At 38.5% G+C, this 18,942-nt stretch overlaps 1 protein-coding gene across 1 annotated transcript in view; it reads right to left on the reverse strand.

Moving 5' to 3' along the window:
• SLF2 (SMC5-SMC6 complex localization factor 2) overlaps nucleotides 1-18,400 on the reverse strand; it is a 39,376-nt gene extending 20,976 nt beyond the window's left edge. The window contains exons 1-11 of the mRNA XM_081953871.1: nucleotides 18,188-18,400; nucleotides 14,339-14,382; nucleotides 12,253-12,833; nucleotides 10,679-10,736; nucleotides 8,309-9,129; nucleotides 6,527-6,609; nucleotides 4,595-4,699; nucleotides 3,789-3,956; nucleotides 3,601-3,703; nucleotides 2,295-2,370; nucleotides 840-981 (exon numbers count right to left, since the gene is read on the reverse strand). Of these exons, the coding sequence (XP_081809997.1) occupies nucleotides 840-981; nucleotides 2,295-2,370; nucleotides 3,601-3,703; nucleotides 3,789-3,956; nucleotides 4,595-4,699; nucleotides 6,527-6,609; nucleotides 8,309-9,129; nucleotides 10,679-10,736; nucleotides 12,253-12,833; nucleotides 14,339-14,382; nucleotides 18,188-18,294 (2,288 nt within the window). The 5' untranslated portion in view covers nucleotides 18,295-18,400. The remainder of the gene's footprint in view (nucleotides 1-839; nucleotides 982-2,294; nucleotides 2,371-3,600; nucleotides 3,704-3,788; nucleotides 3,957-4,594; nucleotides 4,700-6,526; nucleotides 6,610-8,308; nucleotides 9,130-10,678; nucleotides 10,737-12,252; nucleotides 12,834-14,338; nucleotides 14,383-18,187) is intronic.
• Between the last annotated feature and the right edge of the window lie 542 nt (nucleotides 18,401-18,942).

The following is an 18,942-nucleotide window of genomic DNA, read 5'->3' on the forward strand; positions in this document are numbered from 1 at the left end:
TCCTCCTCCTCCTCCAACAGCACCACTACATTTTGAGTGAAGCCGCCAAAGCTCCCGCTGGCGCCCCCCTCCACTCGGAGCACCGCGTTACCCCTGCTGCCTTCTCCGCCGCCGCCATGCTTTTGAGAAGCCATGAGGCCTTTTTCCCCTGCTCCTGCCCCCCCGCGGCCTCATGGCTCCTCAAAAGCACAGCAGAGGAGGAGGGGGCAGGGTAACGCGGGGCCCAGCTCAGGTGCTTTGAACGGAGGGGGAGGCGCTGCTGCCATGGGCGGGGGCGACGGCGGGAGCTTTGGCAGCTTCACCTCTGCCGCAGTGTCGGGTGCTGTTAGAGGAGGAGGAGGCGGTAGCAGATATTCCGGTAGCGGCAGGGGCTTTACTCTAGCTGCAGCGCCGGGCGCAAGCAGCTAGGATTGGCCACCCACAAAGGACCTCCTCCCCGGGCTTGCTTTCCTGGCGTCAGTCGCCCCGCACTCACCAAAACAAGTCCGGGGAGGTCCTTTGTGGGCGGCCAGTTCTAGCCGTCTGCAAAGGACCTCCCCAGCCTCCGGCGCCTGTGACAGCAGAAAGCACTGCGCGGCAGTTGGAAACTGCTGCGCGGTGTTTTCTTGCCACCTGCGCGGGCGCGCAGCCATGCACCTTAGAGGGAACAGTGGCCAGGACACAAACTAAATTTTACTTAATTCACATTTACATTTAATTAAAATTAATTTACTTAAATGCAATTAATAGAAGTATTCCAAATTATTACAGATTTTGAATCACATGAAAAAATATTAATTGGTGGCAAATCTTTGGACAGATTGCATACTTCAGATTATAACCTTTTGCTAAATACTTACATAATATCATTTTCAGTAAAGCGAGGCTGAAAATGTTGCAAAGGGAACAACACACTGAAGGAAATACCCATATTGATTAACACAGTTGTTATATCAAATAATGATGGAATCCATGGCTTGTGTTTGTCATTCTTATCAGAAACTGCAGAGAGAAAAAAAGTGACAATTTTCTCTTCCGGTCAGAGAAACTGGAGTCCACTTAAGAAGAGCTATGTAATTTTTTTATTCAGTAAGCAGAACAGAATTAACAAATAACTAAATGTGATATGATCACAACATACTTTTGAAATTACAGCCGTTATGTTTCCTTAATCAAACTGTACTAAATATAATTCCTATCGTTCTTGTACTTCTGCTCTGCATAATAACATTCAGAAGGGCAAACATCTATAATAGCCTAAGCGCTTAGACTTATATACCGCTTCACAGTACTTTCCAGCCCTCTCTAAGCAGTTTTCTGAGTCAGCATATTGCCTCCAACAATCTGAGTCCTCACTTTACTGACCTTGGAACAATGGGAGGCTGAGTCAACATTGAGCCAGTGAGATATAATCGATGTTATAAAGCTAAGAAAATGGATGAAAATATTGTATCTGTACAGAATATCTTTTGAATTGTATATTCTAAAGTCTCCTCCTTGAATCTGATTTGCTATCAATTAGTTGCATCAACTTAGTTCCAGTTTCTATGTAGATATAAGAACATACCGTATTTTTCACACTATAAGACACACTTTCCCCCCAAAAAAGGTGGGTTGAAAAGTCTGGGCATCTTATAGAGCAAATATTGCGGCAGAGGGAGGGGAGTTGGTGCAGCAGCAAATGTCACTGCTGCCACCACTTGCTGCCGTCACGGAATATTGGAGCCTTTGGTGCTGATTAGTGGTTGGATCGGCCTCTTGGAATATCACCAACCAGCTGTTCTAGGTGGCAGGGATCACCGCTGCTGATCCCTGCCGCATCCCTGCCACCTAGAACAGCTGATCTGCGGTATTCCAGGAGGCCGATCCAACCGCCAATCAGCTGCTTGGCAGCAAAGGCTCCAGTGTTCACCAGCGTCGGCAGCAGCTCAGCTCAGTTGGCCGGGGGTGTGCACAACAGAATGGAGCCCTGATGAGCCACGTGCTGAGGCCGCGATAACATGCTGAAGCTGACCAGGCTGTTTGCTGCAAGGATGCTAGCCAGATGAATACCGGATGGATGCTGGGAGGCAGAATTATTTTTTTCTTGTTTTCCACCTCTAAAGCTAATGTGCGACTTATGGTCTGTTGCATCTTATAGTGCAAAAAAAATGGTACTTTTATTATATTGGTAAAGCTATAAGGCACAATCTGGAATAGGAATCCTTAAAAGCTTAATCGGTTTAAGTTAACAGCAGAATCTAATCAGGTTTCTTTTGAATGAATTATGCAGTAAGTAAGGTTACAAGGTCTCAAGTTTTAATTCAAATACTTACAATTTCTAATTGTTAATAGCATCAACACATCCAAAAATTTTCTTGAAACTGTGCTATCTGAGTGAATTGACATCATCTATTTGAGAAAAAACATATTTAGCAAATTAAAACATTTGTTACGGATTTAGTTAGAACCTAATACAACAGCTTGTAACACTGGGATTGCAACATGATGCCTTTGAGAACCATAAGAAACTGCTGTGACCTGATCCTCTTACTGCCCCAATTCTTTGGAAGAATAGGACAGTGTTTCTCAACCAAAGTTAGCTGTGGAATTCTGAGAGTTGAAGTCCACCCATCTTCAACTTGCCAAGGTTGAAACACTAAAATAGGACTGTAAATTTTCTCTGAAACATTCCCAGCCAGCTAAGTTCTGTTTTTGCTTTTTTAAAGGTTTTTGAAAGGAAGACATTTCTATGCTTCAGAGATTATTTTTTCTACTAAATTTGCTGTACACCTTTGAAGGGAGCATTTTACTAGTATGCCTCTGAGAATGCACTGTTTCTCAAAACATCACCTTTTTTTCCTCTGAAATTGATATTTTGTGGTATTATCTAGGAGCAAAACTATTGTTTGGTATTAACCTTTACTTTACCCTTTGTGAGTACATAGGTCTATTGCAGCCATTGTGCCACTAATAATTCTTCAAATTTTCAAATGTATTCACAATTTTTAAAAAATGAGACACCAACAGAATATAGCGATTTGTAAGTGATTTAGTAAATGATTTCTTGAAATGCTATGTTCAAATGCAGTACAGCTTTTTCTAAAAATCATGCATGTCCTTATGGAACCCCCTTTTGATGTTGGAATAAATATAAAGTAGATTACTAAACTGACTAGTTTCTCAGGCAAAACCAACGACCTGGGGGTACTTTTAGTATTCCTACATCCAACCTGTCAAATAAATAATACATTCTGCTAAAGAAGTAGAGGGGAAAACAACAGGCAAGCACACTGAAAATGTGAAATGCAAAATGTCAGGTAAATTTTAAGCATTATTGAATATAATCTTATAATTATTTTTTAAATGAAGTAAAATTAAATGAGAATATTCATTCTATACACTAATGCTATTCTTATTGACACTGCAACAGGGCAGAAGTACTGGCTAAAAATGTAAAAAAAAAAAAACCTCAAGTTTTCTGAATTTGGCAAGTGATCAAGTTCCAGCAACTAATGGCCAAGAATAGGAAAGTGGAAACAGTCAATGCAGAAAACTAAGCTAAAGTAGTGAACTAATTATAGTTCATACTCATTATGTATTTAATTATATTCATCCAAGGCAAAATAAAAGATAACTTACCTGAAACATCCATTTTAAAATTGGTACTGGACAAGGAGAATTATGGTAAGTAGATGCAAGTAAGCCTTCAATAGTTACAAAAAGCTGTTGTGTTATTTCAGATCTGCAGAAACAACCACAAATTAAGGTTTGATCTGATATGTTCATAGTTAGCCTAAACATTCAAACATTAAAGGATCCATTCTTACCTAAGAAGATATTGTTCAATCCGATTCTGAGGACGAAAACCAAAATTTCTCAAATCAAGATTATTCTGGCTGAAGATTTTCCCAGCATTCACTATGTGAAATATGTTTTCTCCAGGGTGCTGGTCGGGAATAGCATCCTGGCTGAATGAGTATTTTTCTATAAATTCTCTGAAAGACAAAATTATATCTGGAAATACACTAAAAAGAATTTAAAGCACAATAATTTGGATGTTAATTCTCTTCAGTTTATTGACCTGGGTGAGATTTGTACTTAAACAGCACGTGGGTAACTCACTTTCAATACAATCTCTCTATACCTCCTTTCTAGCTAACTTTAGGATATCCTATAAAGCAGCTACTATGAAAAGAGGAGAACTTTAGGAGTCAGAGTAACTCAAGAGTTATGTTAAGTTCATGTATTGTATTAAAACATAGTTCTGTATGTATGTATGTATGTATGTGCCTTAGGATGTTGATAAACTCAGCATATTATATCAAACTATGGCTGAGCATGATACATAAATACAGATACTAAATGACAATGTCTGAAACGGTATAGGGTTTCCTGCCTAGGCAGGGGGTTGGACTAGAAGACCTCCAAGGTCCCTTCCAACTCTACTATTGTATTATATTATTGTATTATGTATCCAAATAAGTATAATGTTAAAATAACTAGAAAGCTAAGAAAGGGAATAGATTACAGAAGTCAATGACAAAATGTATGAATATGACAAATATGACAAACAGTATGAATATAACTGTAACAATATGAGAAAGCAATTAGCAACTGAAATCAGAGGACCAACCTATGTTCAGCAGATAATTCACCATCAGTAGATTGATCTTCAGATTCAGAGTTTATTCCAACTATCTCTTTGACTTGCTGTAACTGGTTCTCTAATTCATCTACCCTAAAAAGAGAGATAAAACTTCTTTCAAAAGAATCTTGATCCTTGGTTATAAAAAACTTTTCAGAAACTTTATATGGCAAGATAGTAGCATTACCCAAGATGCTTCTCCTGATCTTTTAAAATAAAATCTGGTGGCTATCTAATTTATAAGCATGTACTGTCACATGATGTAAGCACATTTCTGGTAATAAAATAAAAGTGCTGAAAGTCCCGTTTCAACGTCAGTTCTTTTCTACTGAAAACAGTTAAAGCAGGCTTGTCTGTCTAAAGTGGTAGGACAAACAATATGAAATACTTTCAGTATAGAAAGGAAAGAGAGTGGGCTACACAAAGAAACCAGGAAACTTTTGTTAGGAGGAAATTACTGCATTACCAAGCTTCTATAACAAATCGTAACATTATTTTATTCACACATCACTTCTACAGCTATTACATTATCTTTCCTTATGGATGGGATATGGATAATCTTTCTATATCCTTTTAAGGGCCTAAAGGCGTGGCTCTGAGAGCTGGCTTGGGGCCCCAGTGGGGGAATAACAGAGTGGAGGTGGTTGATTAACAACAGATCCCAGCTTCCTCTGCATTCCATCCTGCCCTCCTCACATGTCCTTATATTCTAATGTTTAATTTTGTTTTAATGTATGGGTGGAAACTAATCAAGGAGAGAAGCAACTTAGAACTGAGGAGAAATTTCCTGACAGTTAGAACAATTAATCAGTGGAACAGCTTGCCTCCAGAAGTTGTGAATGCCCCAACACTGGAAGTCTTTAAGAAGATGTTGGATAGCCATCTGTCTGAAACGGTATAGGGTTTTCTGCCTAGGCAGGGGGTTGGACTAGAAGACCTCCAAGGTCCCTTCCAACTCTACTATTGTATTGTATTGTATATATAGACAAATTTTATGACTGTAAGCCACTGACTATGGTAAGATGGGCAGCCATTATAAATAAATAAATAATAAATAGAGGATAATATATGTAGCTTAGGGTTGAACTGTGCTCTCTGAGTTTGGTGCTCTCTGAGTTTGGTTGTGTGGATGCAGATGTTTCATTACCAAGTAGGTAACATCATCAGCGTGAAAGGGATTTCGCAGGGATTAACACCAGACAAACAAGCAAGCAGAAAACAATATCCCAGTCAAGGAATAACAAGGAGAAAAACCATATCATCACTAACACTGGCAGGGCATGCTACTGTATATAAACAGAGAGTATGAGGTACAACCCCATCCTCACCAGCAATGATGATGTGACCAAGTTGTGTAATGAAACATCTGCAAACAACCAGGCTCAGAGAGTACAAAGGATCCCATAAACTTAATTTATTAGTACTAAGATTCTGGTAGCCTTTGTTTTAGTTTATTACTAATTTCACTGCCCTCCACCCCCAAGTGATAAATCTTTATTACTGTCCTTTTATTTTTTTAAAGTCACTAATTAGCTGTCCCAAGAAATAAGCTGGAAACATTAGTTAACTGCCTTTTTGTGATAATGTCCCAAGGCCATAAAGAGGAAAGTTATCTCTTGCTCTGTCTGCTTGAAAATAACCTTCATTTATTTTTTATTATTGTTTTTACATTTGTCCCTGTTTTTCTTCTCTCTTTCTAGGCTCTCCCATACCTACATGAAGTCAAGTCACACCTTCATCTAAAAAAACTTTTAAAATCTTAACAATTAAGTACTTTTTTCATTATATATGTAAAAACAAAACTTAGCTCCCTTGCCAAGAGGCAGGTGAAATGCAAGTAACAGCCAAGTTATAATTATGTGTAAACAATAATGTGTAATTGTATAAATGAGGATGGACCAGAAAGGTAAGCGTGCATACCTCCTTAACTCTTCCTTCTCTTTCAGGAGATGCTCCAAATGATTCATGTACGAGGCCCCACGCTCAGTAAAAGCTTTAGAAGACTGAAGCAAAAGTCCATGAAAAAGATAAAATATTTTCAGACCACTGATGGCTATTAGACTTAACATCTACATTTCTTAGATGTTTATTCAAGAAAATGCTTGAAAGAGCTAGAAACACCTGAAAATCAATTACGACAGTTGAGCCCAAAATTTCTGTTAAGTTAGACATTTATTAAGTGAGTTCTGCCCCATTTTACGACCTTTCTTGTCACAGTTGTTAAGTGGATTACTGTAGTTGTTAAGTTATTGGCAGTTATTACGCAAATCTGGTTCCCCACTTATTTTGCTTATCAGATCACAAAATGACCAAATGACTATGAGACATTGTAGCTATCCTAAATATGTGCCAGTGTCCAAATTTTGATCTTGTGACCATAAGGATGCTGCTTATAATCATCGTGAAAAATGGTCATGTCACTTTTTTCAATGCTACTGTCATGTGACTAAACATCACTAAATGAATGTTTATAAAGCAAGTATCTGTATCTCAAATGTAATAAGTGGAATATCAGAGGGGAAAAAACATGATCTCTTTAAAAAATTGTTTGTTGGTCACAAGCCCTCTAATAGACTCCAACCTATTAACTGAAAAACAGTGACTGAGCTAATCACAAGGATGTCAATATGGGATTTTTCCCCCTATGTGGTACAAGTACAAAGTTTCAAAAGTTTCCACCACAAGCAGGATCAATTGAGAAACAATTTTCTGGCAAATATTACTTTGTATGTTCTGTCTAAAACTCTCTAGTGTGAAAATATCTTCCCTTTTGCAATGGCTTATACATACATACACATATACACATACACACACACACAAACATGTATGTGTGTTACAACCCCTGGTATGCCCAAATATGGGAGGGAACTCACTACTCCCCCTTTCTGTCTATCGGCTCACTGCAGGAGACCATCCAGGCAGAAAACCATATTTTTAATGTAGCCTTTTTATATTTGTGTTGTATTTGTGCTGATAAATAAATAGAGGGAGACTAATATAGATCTATTTCAAGCTATTTAGCTCTCATCAGCTAGCCATACCCTTCGAACCTGGGCTGTATTACATATTAGGCAGATGTATTAGCCACTAAGCCACAGGCTCTCCTCCTTATCAGCTGAGCCAGGGAAATAGGTATGTATTTGTAATACAGCCCAGGTTCGAATCCCAGTAAGGGTATGGCTAGCTGATGAGAGCTAAATAGCTTGAAATAGATCTATACTAGTCTCCCTTTATTTATTTATCAGCACAAATACAACACAAATATAAAAAGGCAACATTAAAAATATGGTTTTCTGCCTGGATGATCTCCACAAATACATATCTATTTCCCTGGCTCAGCTGATAAGGAGGAGAGCCTGTGGTTTAGTGGCTAATACATCTGCCTAATAAGTAATAAAGCCCAGGTTTGAATCCCAGTAAGGGTATGGCTAGCTGATGAGAGCTAAATAGCTTGAAATAGATCTATACTAGTCTCCCTTTATTTATTTATCAGCACAAATGCAATATATACATATATATACGATTCAATTAAAAAGACAGTTGCTATCTTCATATTATAATGAGGGTTTTCTGGAATTATTAAAAAATTTTAAAAGGTAAAATAGGGCTGGGGGCTGTACAAGTAAAGAGTTGGTTTTCATGAGGATATTTATGCCTATGGTCATCTCAGTAGATAAGACTTTCTAACCAACAATTACTTACAGAAGCATTATGTGTTGTAGAATTAGTGCTTGTTATTTCATCCTCATCCACAGCTTCTTCTGACTTTTTTGTAGTTGGTCTGACACTCTGGAATAATATTTTTTCAAGAGGGATGAGTGTCTCTTCTTCGCTACTGTCCACGCTGCAATCAGAGACCTCAGCATCGCTATCAGAAATGCTCTTTAATTTTTGAATTAACTCATAGGCTTCATTGTTAGATTTATTTAAATTACTTGAAGAATTTGGAATAGTGTCACAAGTATAATCTTCGAGTGAGACAACACTGTCACACTCTCCCAAAGAACATCCAAGAGGCTCAGCAATTTTTTCTGAAAGAACTGTAGAAGCATTATTTCTTGTTTCTAAATAAATAAGAGGAGTAGATGTCTGTAATTTCCTATTGCTAGTATCTGAAATTTGGATTTGGTCATTTTTACTTCTAGTGCATCTATATGATTTATTTTCATTTTCATCAGCTTCAGATTTTTTTACTGAAATAGACAACTTACTGCCAGACCAATCTAGATCTGCTGGCTGGAAATTCTTGTGAGCAGTTATTCTGTGTTTTGAGTAATTATGGGAAATGTGTGAACTACGATGTTTGTGTTTATTTAATGTCGGACCATTTTGTAAATGTTTCATATGTGTTTTTGATGAAATCCTTTTCCGCTTTCTAGGATGTTTATAGTTAGCTCTTCCAAATGAAGTTGTAGCACTGGAATAAGGTGTAGGACTAGGCTGGCTTTTTGTGACAATAGTCTTATCAGAGCTTAATCCTGAACGAAACACACTTTTTGAAGCTTGTGCTGAGGAAGACTCATCTGTAAAATGAAAATAAAATGATCACATTGTATATCTCTGTCATTATTAACTATACAAATGGTCAAAATAATAATGAAAGTGATTATTCTCTCCTCTTGCATGCATGCACATCCACAAAATGTATAATGTTAAGCAGTATATATTTTGAAGCAGTAAACTTCAGGAAATTAAATGCTGTAGGAACTGGGTACTGTATTTAATTCCCTAAAGTAGTTCAATACCATTACTATGACATTAATTGTGAATGTTAAGCCATGAATAAATTTCATAGCTCAAGATTAAGGAAAAAATGTGAGAGATAAAAGAGTTACTAAACAATATCATTCAGGGTCAAACATTTGTATGTTGTGGAGTCCTTGGTGCTGTCTGAATTTAGTTGTTTACATGCTAATCCCTGAAGAGATTACCCAATTGAGTAAACAACCAAGGGCTCCACAGTTCAACCCTAAACTACAATATATTCTCTTCTATAAGTATGTAAATTCCTAAGAATAGAAACATCAAAAATATAAGAGACTGATGAAACAATGAATGTATGTTTTAATCTATATTTTTATTATACTGTAAGCCATCTGGAGTCATCCCAAGGAGTGAGATGGGTAGTTCAAAAACGTGATAAAGTAAATATATTTGGGTTTACTAATGTAGCTTTTTAAACATATGTAGCATACATTAATTTGGAGTTAGGATTTAAAATGACATCTTCACAAAAATATAATTTTAAATATTTTTAGTCTGAAAAATAGATATCAGTTTTTAAAATTATTACTTTTAGAAAGTTCAGTCGGCTAGAGTTCATGGGATAGTAAACAAGATAATAGCTTAAAAGTTATGTAAACAACTCTGAATTTTGGGGCTAAAAGGCATACATGACATTGTACAATAATTGCATCCATTCTTTACGCATGTGACTCATGCCTTAGCTATATTCCATCTGGATTTCTGAAACACATCTTACAAGGGGCTGCCCTTGAAGAGCATTCAGAAACTGCCGCTGATCCACAAAACTAAAGCACAGGCACATTTTAACATTTCTTGCTACATTTATATACCATTGCTGTTTCATGAACTGCATTAACTCTCAGTAGCCATCTGAATGCATTTTAAGGTGATGGTTATCACCTATAAAACCTTAGTTGTGCAAAGAGCCTATTCCAGGTCCTTTCCATCAGTGCCATGCTATTGCAATCAGTTGCACAAAGTTGCTTTTGTGACAGCAGCACCTGCCCTGTGGAATAACATCCCTCCAAAAACTGTATTGCCCCTACAGTGTTAAACTTTCTCAAGGCTTTGAAGACCTGGCTGTTACTCCTAGAATTTGATGGTTAGGTGAGATTCTTTGATTGGAGTGAGGGGTTTCTTCCCCCTTTAACTTCAGGCTTTGTGGATTACATATGGATACTCTAGTTGTTTTAATTCTTATGCGATGCCCTGAGTCACTGTTGTAAGAGAGGTGGCCATATCATTTATTTGAATAATAGTCAAGGTGTAATGAGTTAGCATATTTTTTTAAATTTTATGTTACATCATTTACTTTTCTGTTTGTACCTGAAGAATATTCCAGTGAAGCTGAGCTTGAATTTTTTCTTAAGAAATCTTTGGTGCGCTTAAAATAAGAATATACAAAAAAAAAAAAGGTTTTAGAATACACAGGTAAGCTTTTACAGAAAATAGATATTTTCAGTATAGCAGACATTTCAGGATTAAAAAGTACCACTACTGTTTATTTGAAGCAGTTAAAATATTGCCTACAGAATCACAGCATCTTAAAAGAAGTAATAAATTTAGAACTGATAAAACATTTAAACAGATTCAGAGGTAGAAAGGAGCTTTCGTTTATAGCAAATCAATCAAGGTGAAGCAACTCACTTAGAAAATCATTACATAGGCAAAGTTCAGAATTTAGCCTGTGTCACAATTGCTACTATCACACAAGACAGTAATGTAAAACCCAACTACATTATGGTTTAGTACAATTAAAAACCTAATATTTTATTGGGCTTCTGGGTGAGGAAATGGCAGGCTCTTCAAAGGAGTAGAGGCAATATTGTGCTGAAGACCAGCACTCAGGCATTAAGCCAGACAAGGAAAAGCCAAGAGGCCACCCTCTTGGGCTCTAGAAGGTTGCCCCTCACAAGGAGATTGCAGAATTCTTCTGGTGGATTTGTGACTTTGAGGGCCAGGAACTATAGAAGAAACAATGAGCTCCCAGCTGCAGCAGAGCCTGCATTAAGACACTGGGTTAAACCCTCACTTTCTTAATCCAATTAGCATTATAATTATTTTAAAGTCAAGAGAAAATGGCAGCCATTTCTGGACTGTGCCATGTGGGCAAGAACAAAGAAGCATGCTGTACTTCCCTAGCGTGAGCTCTGGAAAGTGGTCGAGAGTTTGAGTTATGGAAGTAGAGCAAGCTGTTCCATCCCTAATCTATGTGGTGCAATCCTGAATTAGCTGCTACTTTTGGAGTGCCCACCATTCAATGTGCCCAAAATATAGTGGTTACTTTCAGGATTACGTCATGTGGCCCAGGAACAGAGCAAACTGTCCTTCCCTAACCCGAGTGCCTGAAATCTTCAAAAGGTGAGGCCCAAGGCCCGCAGGAATATGGTGGGTGGGTGGGCAAATAAACCGGGGGGGGGGGGGAGAACGGGATGACACGCTGCAGCATTTCTACAGCCAGTCATAAGAGTGAACAACTGCAAAGGTGCTACAGTGGCCATAATTTTGGAACCCGGTGGTAAATAATTTTGAGGAGAGTATCTCCTGGAACGCTGAACTAAGTGACTGGTTTCAGCCCTGGTGGGGCAGTGGTTAAAGTGCAGTATTGCAGGCAAAACTCTGCCCACAGCCTGGAGTTCAATCCTGACAGGATTCTATCCTTCCAAGGTTGGTAAAATGAGGACCTAGATTGTTGCAGGCAATATGCAAATGCTTCTACACAGCAAACTACCCAGAGAGTAAAGCTCTATAGGCCATATCTAAGCCTAAATGCTATTGCTTTAAGTCAAGGACTACCTGTATTAATATACTATGCAGTTATTATTCTTTAAATATACATAAATAGGAAAAAATAATGTCTAAAGATTTATTTTCAGAAACAACAGTGCAGTTTTTTTTACCTTCTCATGTCTTTTTCTGCAAATGGTTCCTAATGATTTTGGAGATGAAGAACTATTTGAACTGATTTGTGGCAACCTGGAATAGTCTGTTTTTTGACACTGAGTTACGTGGCTCTGCTTCTTCAGACTATTTCCTGAAGTGGAAGGCCATTTATTCAAGCTTGAACCAGTTGTGTCTAGGTCTTCATGTTCTGTTTTATGTTGTCTGCTATTATTATCTATTAAATGTGTCCTTGTCTGAACAGGATACTTCTCATTTCTTTCCAAAGTTGTTGTGTAAATATGATCTTTTAATTGGAAAGAACCATCAGGTAAGGCATTAGATATGAACAGTCTCCGAACCACAGGTTTTGGATGATTAAATATTTTGCAAAGACCATTTTCTGAATTGTTGTTTTTCTCTGACTTAGTCTTTCGGAATAAAGCATCAATTATTGGGCTTCTGCCTGATGGTGAGCAAGGCAATTTCTTCCTTCTATTTTTCTTTGAAGAAGATGTATTCTTTTGAGCATGGTCTACGCATGAAACTGTATGTCCAACTTGTCCATTTCCTTTTTCTGGAGAGCACAACACAGTTCTGCCTTCATTAATACATGTAAAAGAAATAAATAACAGATTAATCGTACACAATTTCTAGAATCTCATGAATTATGTCATAATTGTCATATTTCAATGGCCAGTATAAGTCCTTGACTATTGATAATTAAATAATTTGTTTGATATTTATTGAAATATATATTTCTTTGGGTGAGATTATTTGAACAAGGGTTAATGCTGCACCACCTACTGGATTTTTGAGAGGAATATCCTTCCCAAAACATTGTTTGGAATCTCTTTAGGTAAGATTACATCTTTCCAAGAGTATCAAAAACATGCAAGATCCCAGTAACGGGTTCTTGGAGTCAAAAAAAATGTTGCTTGCCCATGGTGTAAGTCAGGAGTGTCAAACTCGCATCGTCACATTGTCATCACATGACGTATTGCGACTCGCCCCCCTTCGCTAAACTGGACATGGGCATGGCCAGCACGTAACGCATCCAGCCAGCAAGTTTGACAGCCCTGGTCTAAGTCATACAATTGAATTATATTTCACAGCAAGAAATGTATCAGCTATAAGAATACTCATTGATCAGTAATACTAATAAATACTTTGCAGGTAAGAGAACCCAGCATTTCAACTGAATAGGAAAAACATAAGGGACACTGCCATCAGTGTAGACCTATTTTCAGGCAATTTATTTTCTCTTGTTATTTTGGATAGCAACATTCAATCAGCTTCAACGTATGGTCAGTGACCAAAGACAAGGGCAGTTGTAGGTAATATTATGAAATGTGTATTAAAGGAGAAATGTTGCAATTTAGTAAATATTCTAATCTTGGGACAGCTATCCCAGTGCATTATTTAGCAAGATGTTTTTGTTTCTTCAAGCTAGTGAGATTTGGAAATTTAACTGCCCGTATAATAGCATAAATCCATCCCAATTGTCATAAGATCCACTAAGGAAAAATAATAGAACCATCATTTGTTTTCACCAGTGCTCAGAAAATATGATCATAAAAACTTGGGAGTTCCTGGGAGGAGAGAAGAAGCAGAGGAATCTACCAAAAAGGGACTGTAATAATAGTACTCCAGATCAAGTACCTCTACATCACAGCACCCAACGTGAAGGAAAGTGGTTAAATCTGGAAAAATATTTCTTAAGCTGGCTTCATTTCTAGTCCATTTTATGAGAGATATGCAGCTGTTCATAAAATCTCTATGAATCAGTAAACATTCATCAACAAGCCTAGAACATTACCTTATTCCTGAAGTTCTGAGGTTTCTTTTACCTATGACCTTTATCCCTTCATTGCCTAGCCAAGAAGCATGGCACTATAAATCACATATTTTAATTTCCTACTGTGCATTAAATCACAATTTTTGAAATTCTAATTTTGTTAATGTATACAGCTGCATATGATTTTTCATTGGAGGACAACTTTATAAAACATTTTAACATACATTTATTTATGTATAAATGAAATGTAAAGGCCACTCAACACAAAAAGCCACGCAGGTATCTATATTAAAAGAAACATTGCTTACCTTGTTTGACAGTTGGTTTGAAAAAGTCAGTAATACATTTGCTTCTATAATAAAAAAAGAAATATAATAAAAAAAACTTAGTAATGTTCAGAAAGGACATTTTAAAACATACAGTAAATACTTTTTCTCAATCAGATCTTTCCAGATGTACTGGAATCACATTTCCCATCAAATCCAGTCAACATTTGTAGGTTGGAGAAGGAGGATTTACTGCCAGGAAGTCAACAGGCGACCACTCAAGTTGAATTACAGGAACGCAGCAATCTTTAGTGTGTTGAATATTAACAAACAATACAGCTCTCTCAACAGATTGAGATGTAAAGTTGTAACAACAGGCTACTGACATGACAGCTTTGATTAAATAACATGGACTCTTGCCACACATATACGAGAACGATCATCCCCAGTTAGGGTACATGAGGAATATTTACTGTACTATATTCTTAGTTCTGATTCCCAAATTCTAGTAATCCTTCACTACACTCAAGCTTTGCTTTGCAATTATATTTATATCTGCAAATCAAATTAAGAATTGAAGTATAAGAATAAAAAATAGATCTTTGCTCAAAATAGCCTACCTCACTGATAATTTGCTTTCCCTACTTCAACATTCACACCTTTGGTTCATTTGTTTGAAGGTATTTATTTGCCTTTGCTTCTAAAGCAGGGATGACCAATAAATATACCTTATGTAGAATTTTCTATCCCAACAGAGATTTTGCAGGAAGGAATATCAAAGTAATAAGTGAAAATTTATCACAACAGAAACCTTTAAAAAAAAAATTCTTATAGTATACAAGATGTTCTTCTAAAGCAGTGGTTCTCAACCTGTCGGTTGGGACCCCTTTGGGGGTTGAACGACCCTTTCACAGGGGTCGCCTAAGACCATCGGAAAACACATATTTTTCGATGTTCTTATGAACCGAGACACCAATTTTATGGTTGGGGATCACCATAACATGTGGAACTGTATTAAAGGGTCGCGGTATTGGGAAGGTTGAGAACCACTGTTCTAAAGGTATTTGGTTTGGGAAACATTTTTAAAACATAAGAGCATATAAGTAAACATTGGTAGTTTTGAATGCAATTTATCTAACAATACATTGTTCCTATTCATAAGGACTTCAGATATGTCTTCCGCTCCATATAGCTCATATTTTTATCCTTGATTCACTGCTTATACAATGCTACAGTACCTCTTCATTATATGTTAATGCACACTTTATTACTCAGAGCCAGTATGAGATTTGGAAAAATTGTACATAAAAATAAATTATTGTTATAGCTCAGTGTTGGTGAACCTAAACAGGAGGATGTGTGCCGGAAACCGGAAGAGCAGCTGCCTGGTGCACGTGCGCACGCCGGGAAGATGATCTTCCAGTTTCTAGTGTGCACATGCACACCAGCCAACTGATCTTCCAGTTTCTGGCACATCTGCACACGTGAAGACCAGCTGGCCGGTGCGCATGTGTGCACCAGAAACCGGGAGATCATCTTCCCGGTGCGCGCATACACACCGGGAGTCTGTTCTTCCGGTTTCCTGCGCTCCTGTGCGCATGAAGACCAGCTGGCCAGAACCCAGAAGAGCAATGAGCGACAGCTCACGTGCCCGGAGAGATGGCTCTGTGCGCCACTTCCAGCACGTGTGCCATAGGTTCGCCATCAATTATAGGTCGTAAGGAAAAACCTTTGTTTTTGTGAGTTGATACAATTAATTTTAATCTAAGGTACTTAAACTGTACTTGGATAAATTTTGGAATGAGGCCTCTATTATTCTGATATTCAAAATTCCTTTATTTGATATCTTTCTTAGCCAAAATAAATCTGAATAATGCCTTAAAACATTTGTATCCCCTCCAATTATTTATTTTCTTTGGTGAGATTTCCACCACAGAACTAAAACCATGACTTAAGAGTTCAGCTGAGGAACAAAAATCACTTTTGGCCCTGCAATTTTGAATGTTCTGGGATTTGTGGTTGCACTGTAGCAATCAAATTGCAATAAGGGAAGAAACAGGAAAAGAAGGAAGAAAAGCAATAGCAGCAACGTGAAGTCACAGAGTATTGCTGTGGAGATTAAAGCATTATCCTGCCTACCAACATTCTACACAAAGGGAGAGCAGATACTATGAAGGATAATTCCTTCTTTGGTAATAATGCTTCATCATTCTTGTAATATTTTAGTTTTTAAAGGTTGGAGGCCTTTTTAGAATGCTACACAATCCCCATTTGTAGACATATTTTGCTTAGTTTTGGCAAAAAGCAGCAAATGCCAGACTAGCCTTTTGCAACAAATTACTCCAATGCTTGCTGCTGATGGTTTATTTACAAAAACTGGATCCAACATGGAAGTAATTGAAACATACAACTATAATACATCCAACCTACCACCATACTAAGTTCAAACAATTTACTAAGCTAAAACCAAACAAAACTCTTTCTGGAAATGGGTAGAAAGGCTGTAAAGAGTCTTAGACAAGTACTATGCTCACAGATTCTAACTGAATTTGAAACCGCACATAGCAATAGCTGTTGGAAGTTTCTACTTTGCTTCTGGACTCTTTACTATTCAGTGTATCACCTACACCGTGCACATTTCCCCTTCTATACTGAAAATGCTACATTATTAATATAAATGTATTTAGTTTTATCAACATATCTTTTGGTCCTCTCCTTATTGGTTATATTTCCCTCAAATATTAAGTAGTGCCAATGAAGTACTTGCGGGGCATTCCATGTCAACAGTGCCAAAATTCTACCATCAAAGTTATATCAAAAGTTGTGTGACTATGTCCAAAGGTTCTACCTCCCATTAATATACTTTTTATCATAACAGAATTTAGAATTATTATGGTAAGACTTAATCTGTTCTGAATCTGTTTGAAAAAAACACCTCTGAAACTAACCTGGGGAAACTCTCCTCACTGATCATGGCAACATGCATTTTCCTTGTACCCACATTTCAGCATCTAGCTTTCCCAGACATCCCGTTCATATCTCAGTCAATTCTAAAGCACTATAAAATATTAAGCTTGCCATTCAGAATATCATCCAATATTTGTCAATTTTCAGATTAGCTACATAACGTGAAAAGGATTCCTTTTCTCCTCTGAAATCCAGAAAAGATTTCATATAATCTCAAAAGCAAACCAAGGGGAAAGGAAACACAATACCCTTGCAGGAGAGCAGCATCTTCTTCTCCAGGGTCCATTTTCTTTCTGTGCTACGTAGTGAGAAATGGAACTTTTTCTTAACTATTTATTACAAAAGAATTTTGAACACCACCTATAAGTAAATATTGTACTTTTTCTCTTTTATGTTCACATTGCTTGCCCTTCTTCCATATGGCGACTGCAATATGTGCAAACTTCTGGGGCCACATGCTAGGAGTTTGCACCTACTACTTTCAGTTGCCACCCTATTGCTGGTATTCAACTTTCAATGTATCCGTTTATTCCCCCAGAATTGGTTTCTCCTGAGATAAGGCCAACTGCGAAAGCAAAGAGCCATTCCTTGCAAGCATCATCCCAAATGAAAGAACCCAGCAAGAGTTGATCCCTCTTCTCCCCAACGTCAAATTCTTTCAGGACTGGAACGTCTTATACTGTCAGATAACATGAAAAGATATTAAGATAGGCAATAAACTTCCTACACGACGTCTTTCTTTAGAGGGAAGCCTATAAGCCACCACTTAAGAAGAATCTGTTTCACGCGCCCGCCGAACAACACGTTCCTTTCCCCGAGCGCGGCATCAGCACCCTCCCGTCAAGTTTTGGAAATGCCGCTGACCCTTCCGCTTCCCAAGCCACTCGCGGGCTATTTAAGGGGAGCGGTGACTCCCACGCATACCTGGTATCCGCGGTCCCGCGGCCCACCGACTGGCGATGCTGGCTGGGAGAACGTACAGAAACGCTAAGTTGCGTGTAGCCGCCGCTCCCATTGCAGTTCTGGGTCATGTTTCCAAATACAGCCGCCCGCTTCGGGGCTGATCGGAGTAACAGTTTCCGGACTTTTGCTTCTCCATTGCACAACACCGCGGGCGAAAGCGGGAGAGGGGGGGGGGAGGCAGAGGGGGCGTGGCGTTCCTGAGGCGGCACCGGGATTGGTCGACCTCAGGGAAGAGCACTCCGGTCCACGTGCCGACCTCGAGGAATAGAAAAACACCAAAAGCCGGAGCGCTTTTCGGATTGGTTGCCACTCCGAGCCAACGTCGAATTCCGTCTCGTTACGTAGCTCCGGCTTGGCTTTCAAGGGGCGTTTCTATGGAGCGGGAGTGGGGAATGGTTGAAATTGGAGAACCTGGCGCTTTCCGGCGGCAGCGCTTCCAATAGGCTGGCGGGGGAGCGCGCGCTGCCGGCCCAACTTCTCTGATTTCATGCAGGATAAGGGGGGAAAAACCAAAACGCGCGCGCGTGCGCACACGCCCTCGGCGGTGGGAGAGGGAAAAGGGGAGAGACTGAGGGATGAGGCGATCTTTGTTCTCTCTCAGCAGTGTGAGAGCTACAGAGGATAAACTTTAAAATACAAGAAAATGCTCCTCCTGGCAGTCCTGGTTTCTGAAAGGGAGGCTTTTTCTTGAAGGTTAAGGTTTATGGGAAATTATC

Source organism: Natrix helvetica (genome assembly GCF_964273705.1).
Source record: "Natrix helvetica genome assembly, chromosome: 5".
NCBI classification, from domain to species: Eukaryota; Metazoa; Chordata; class Lepidosauria; order Squamata; family Natricidae; genus Natrix; species Natrix helvetica.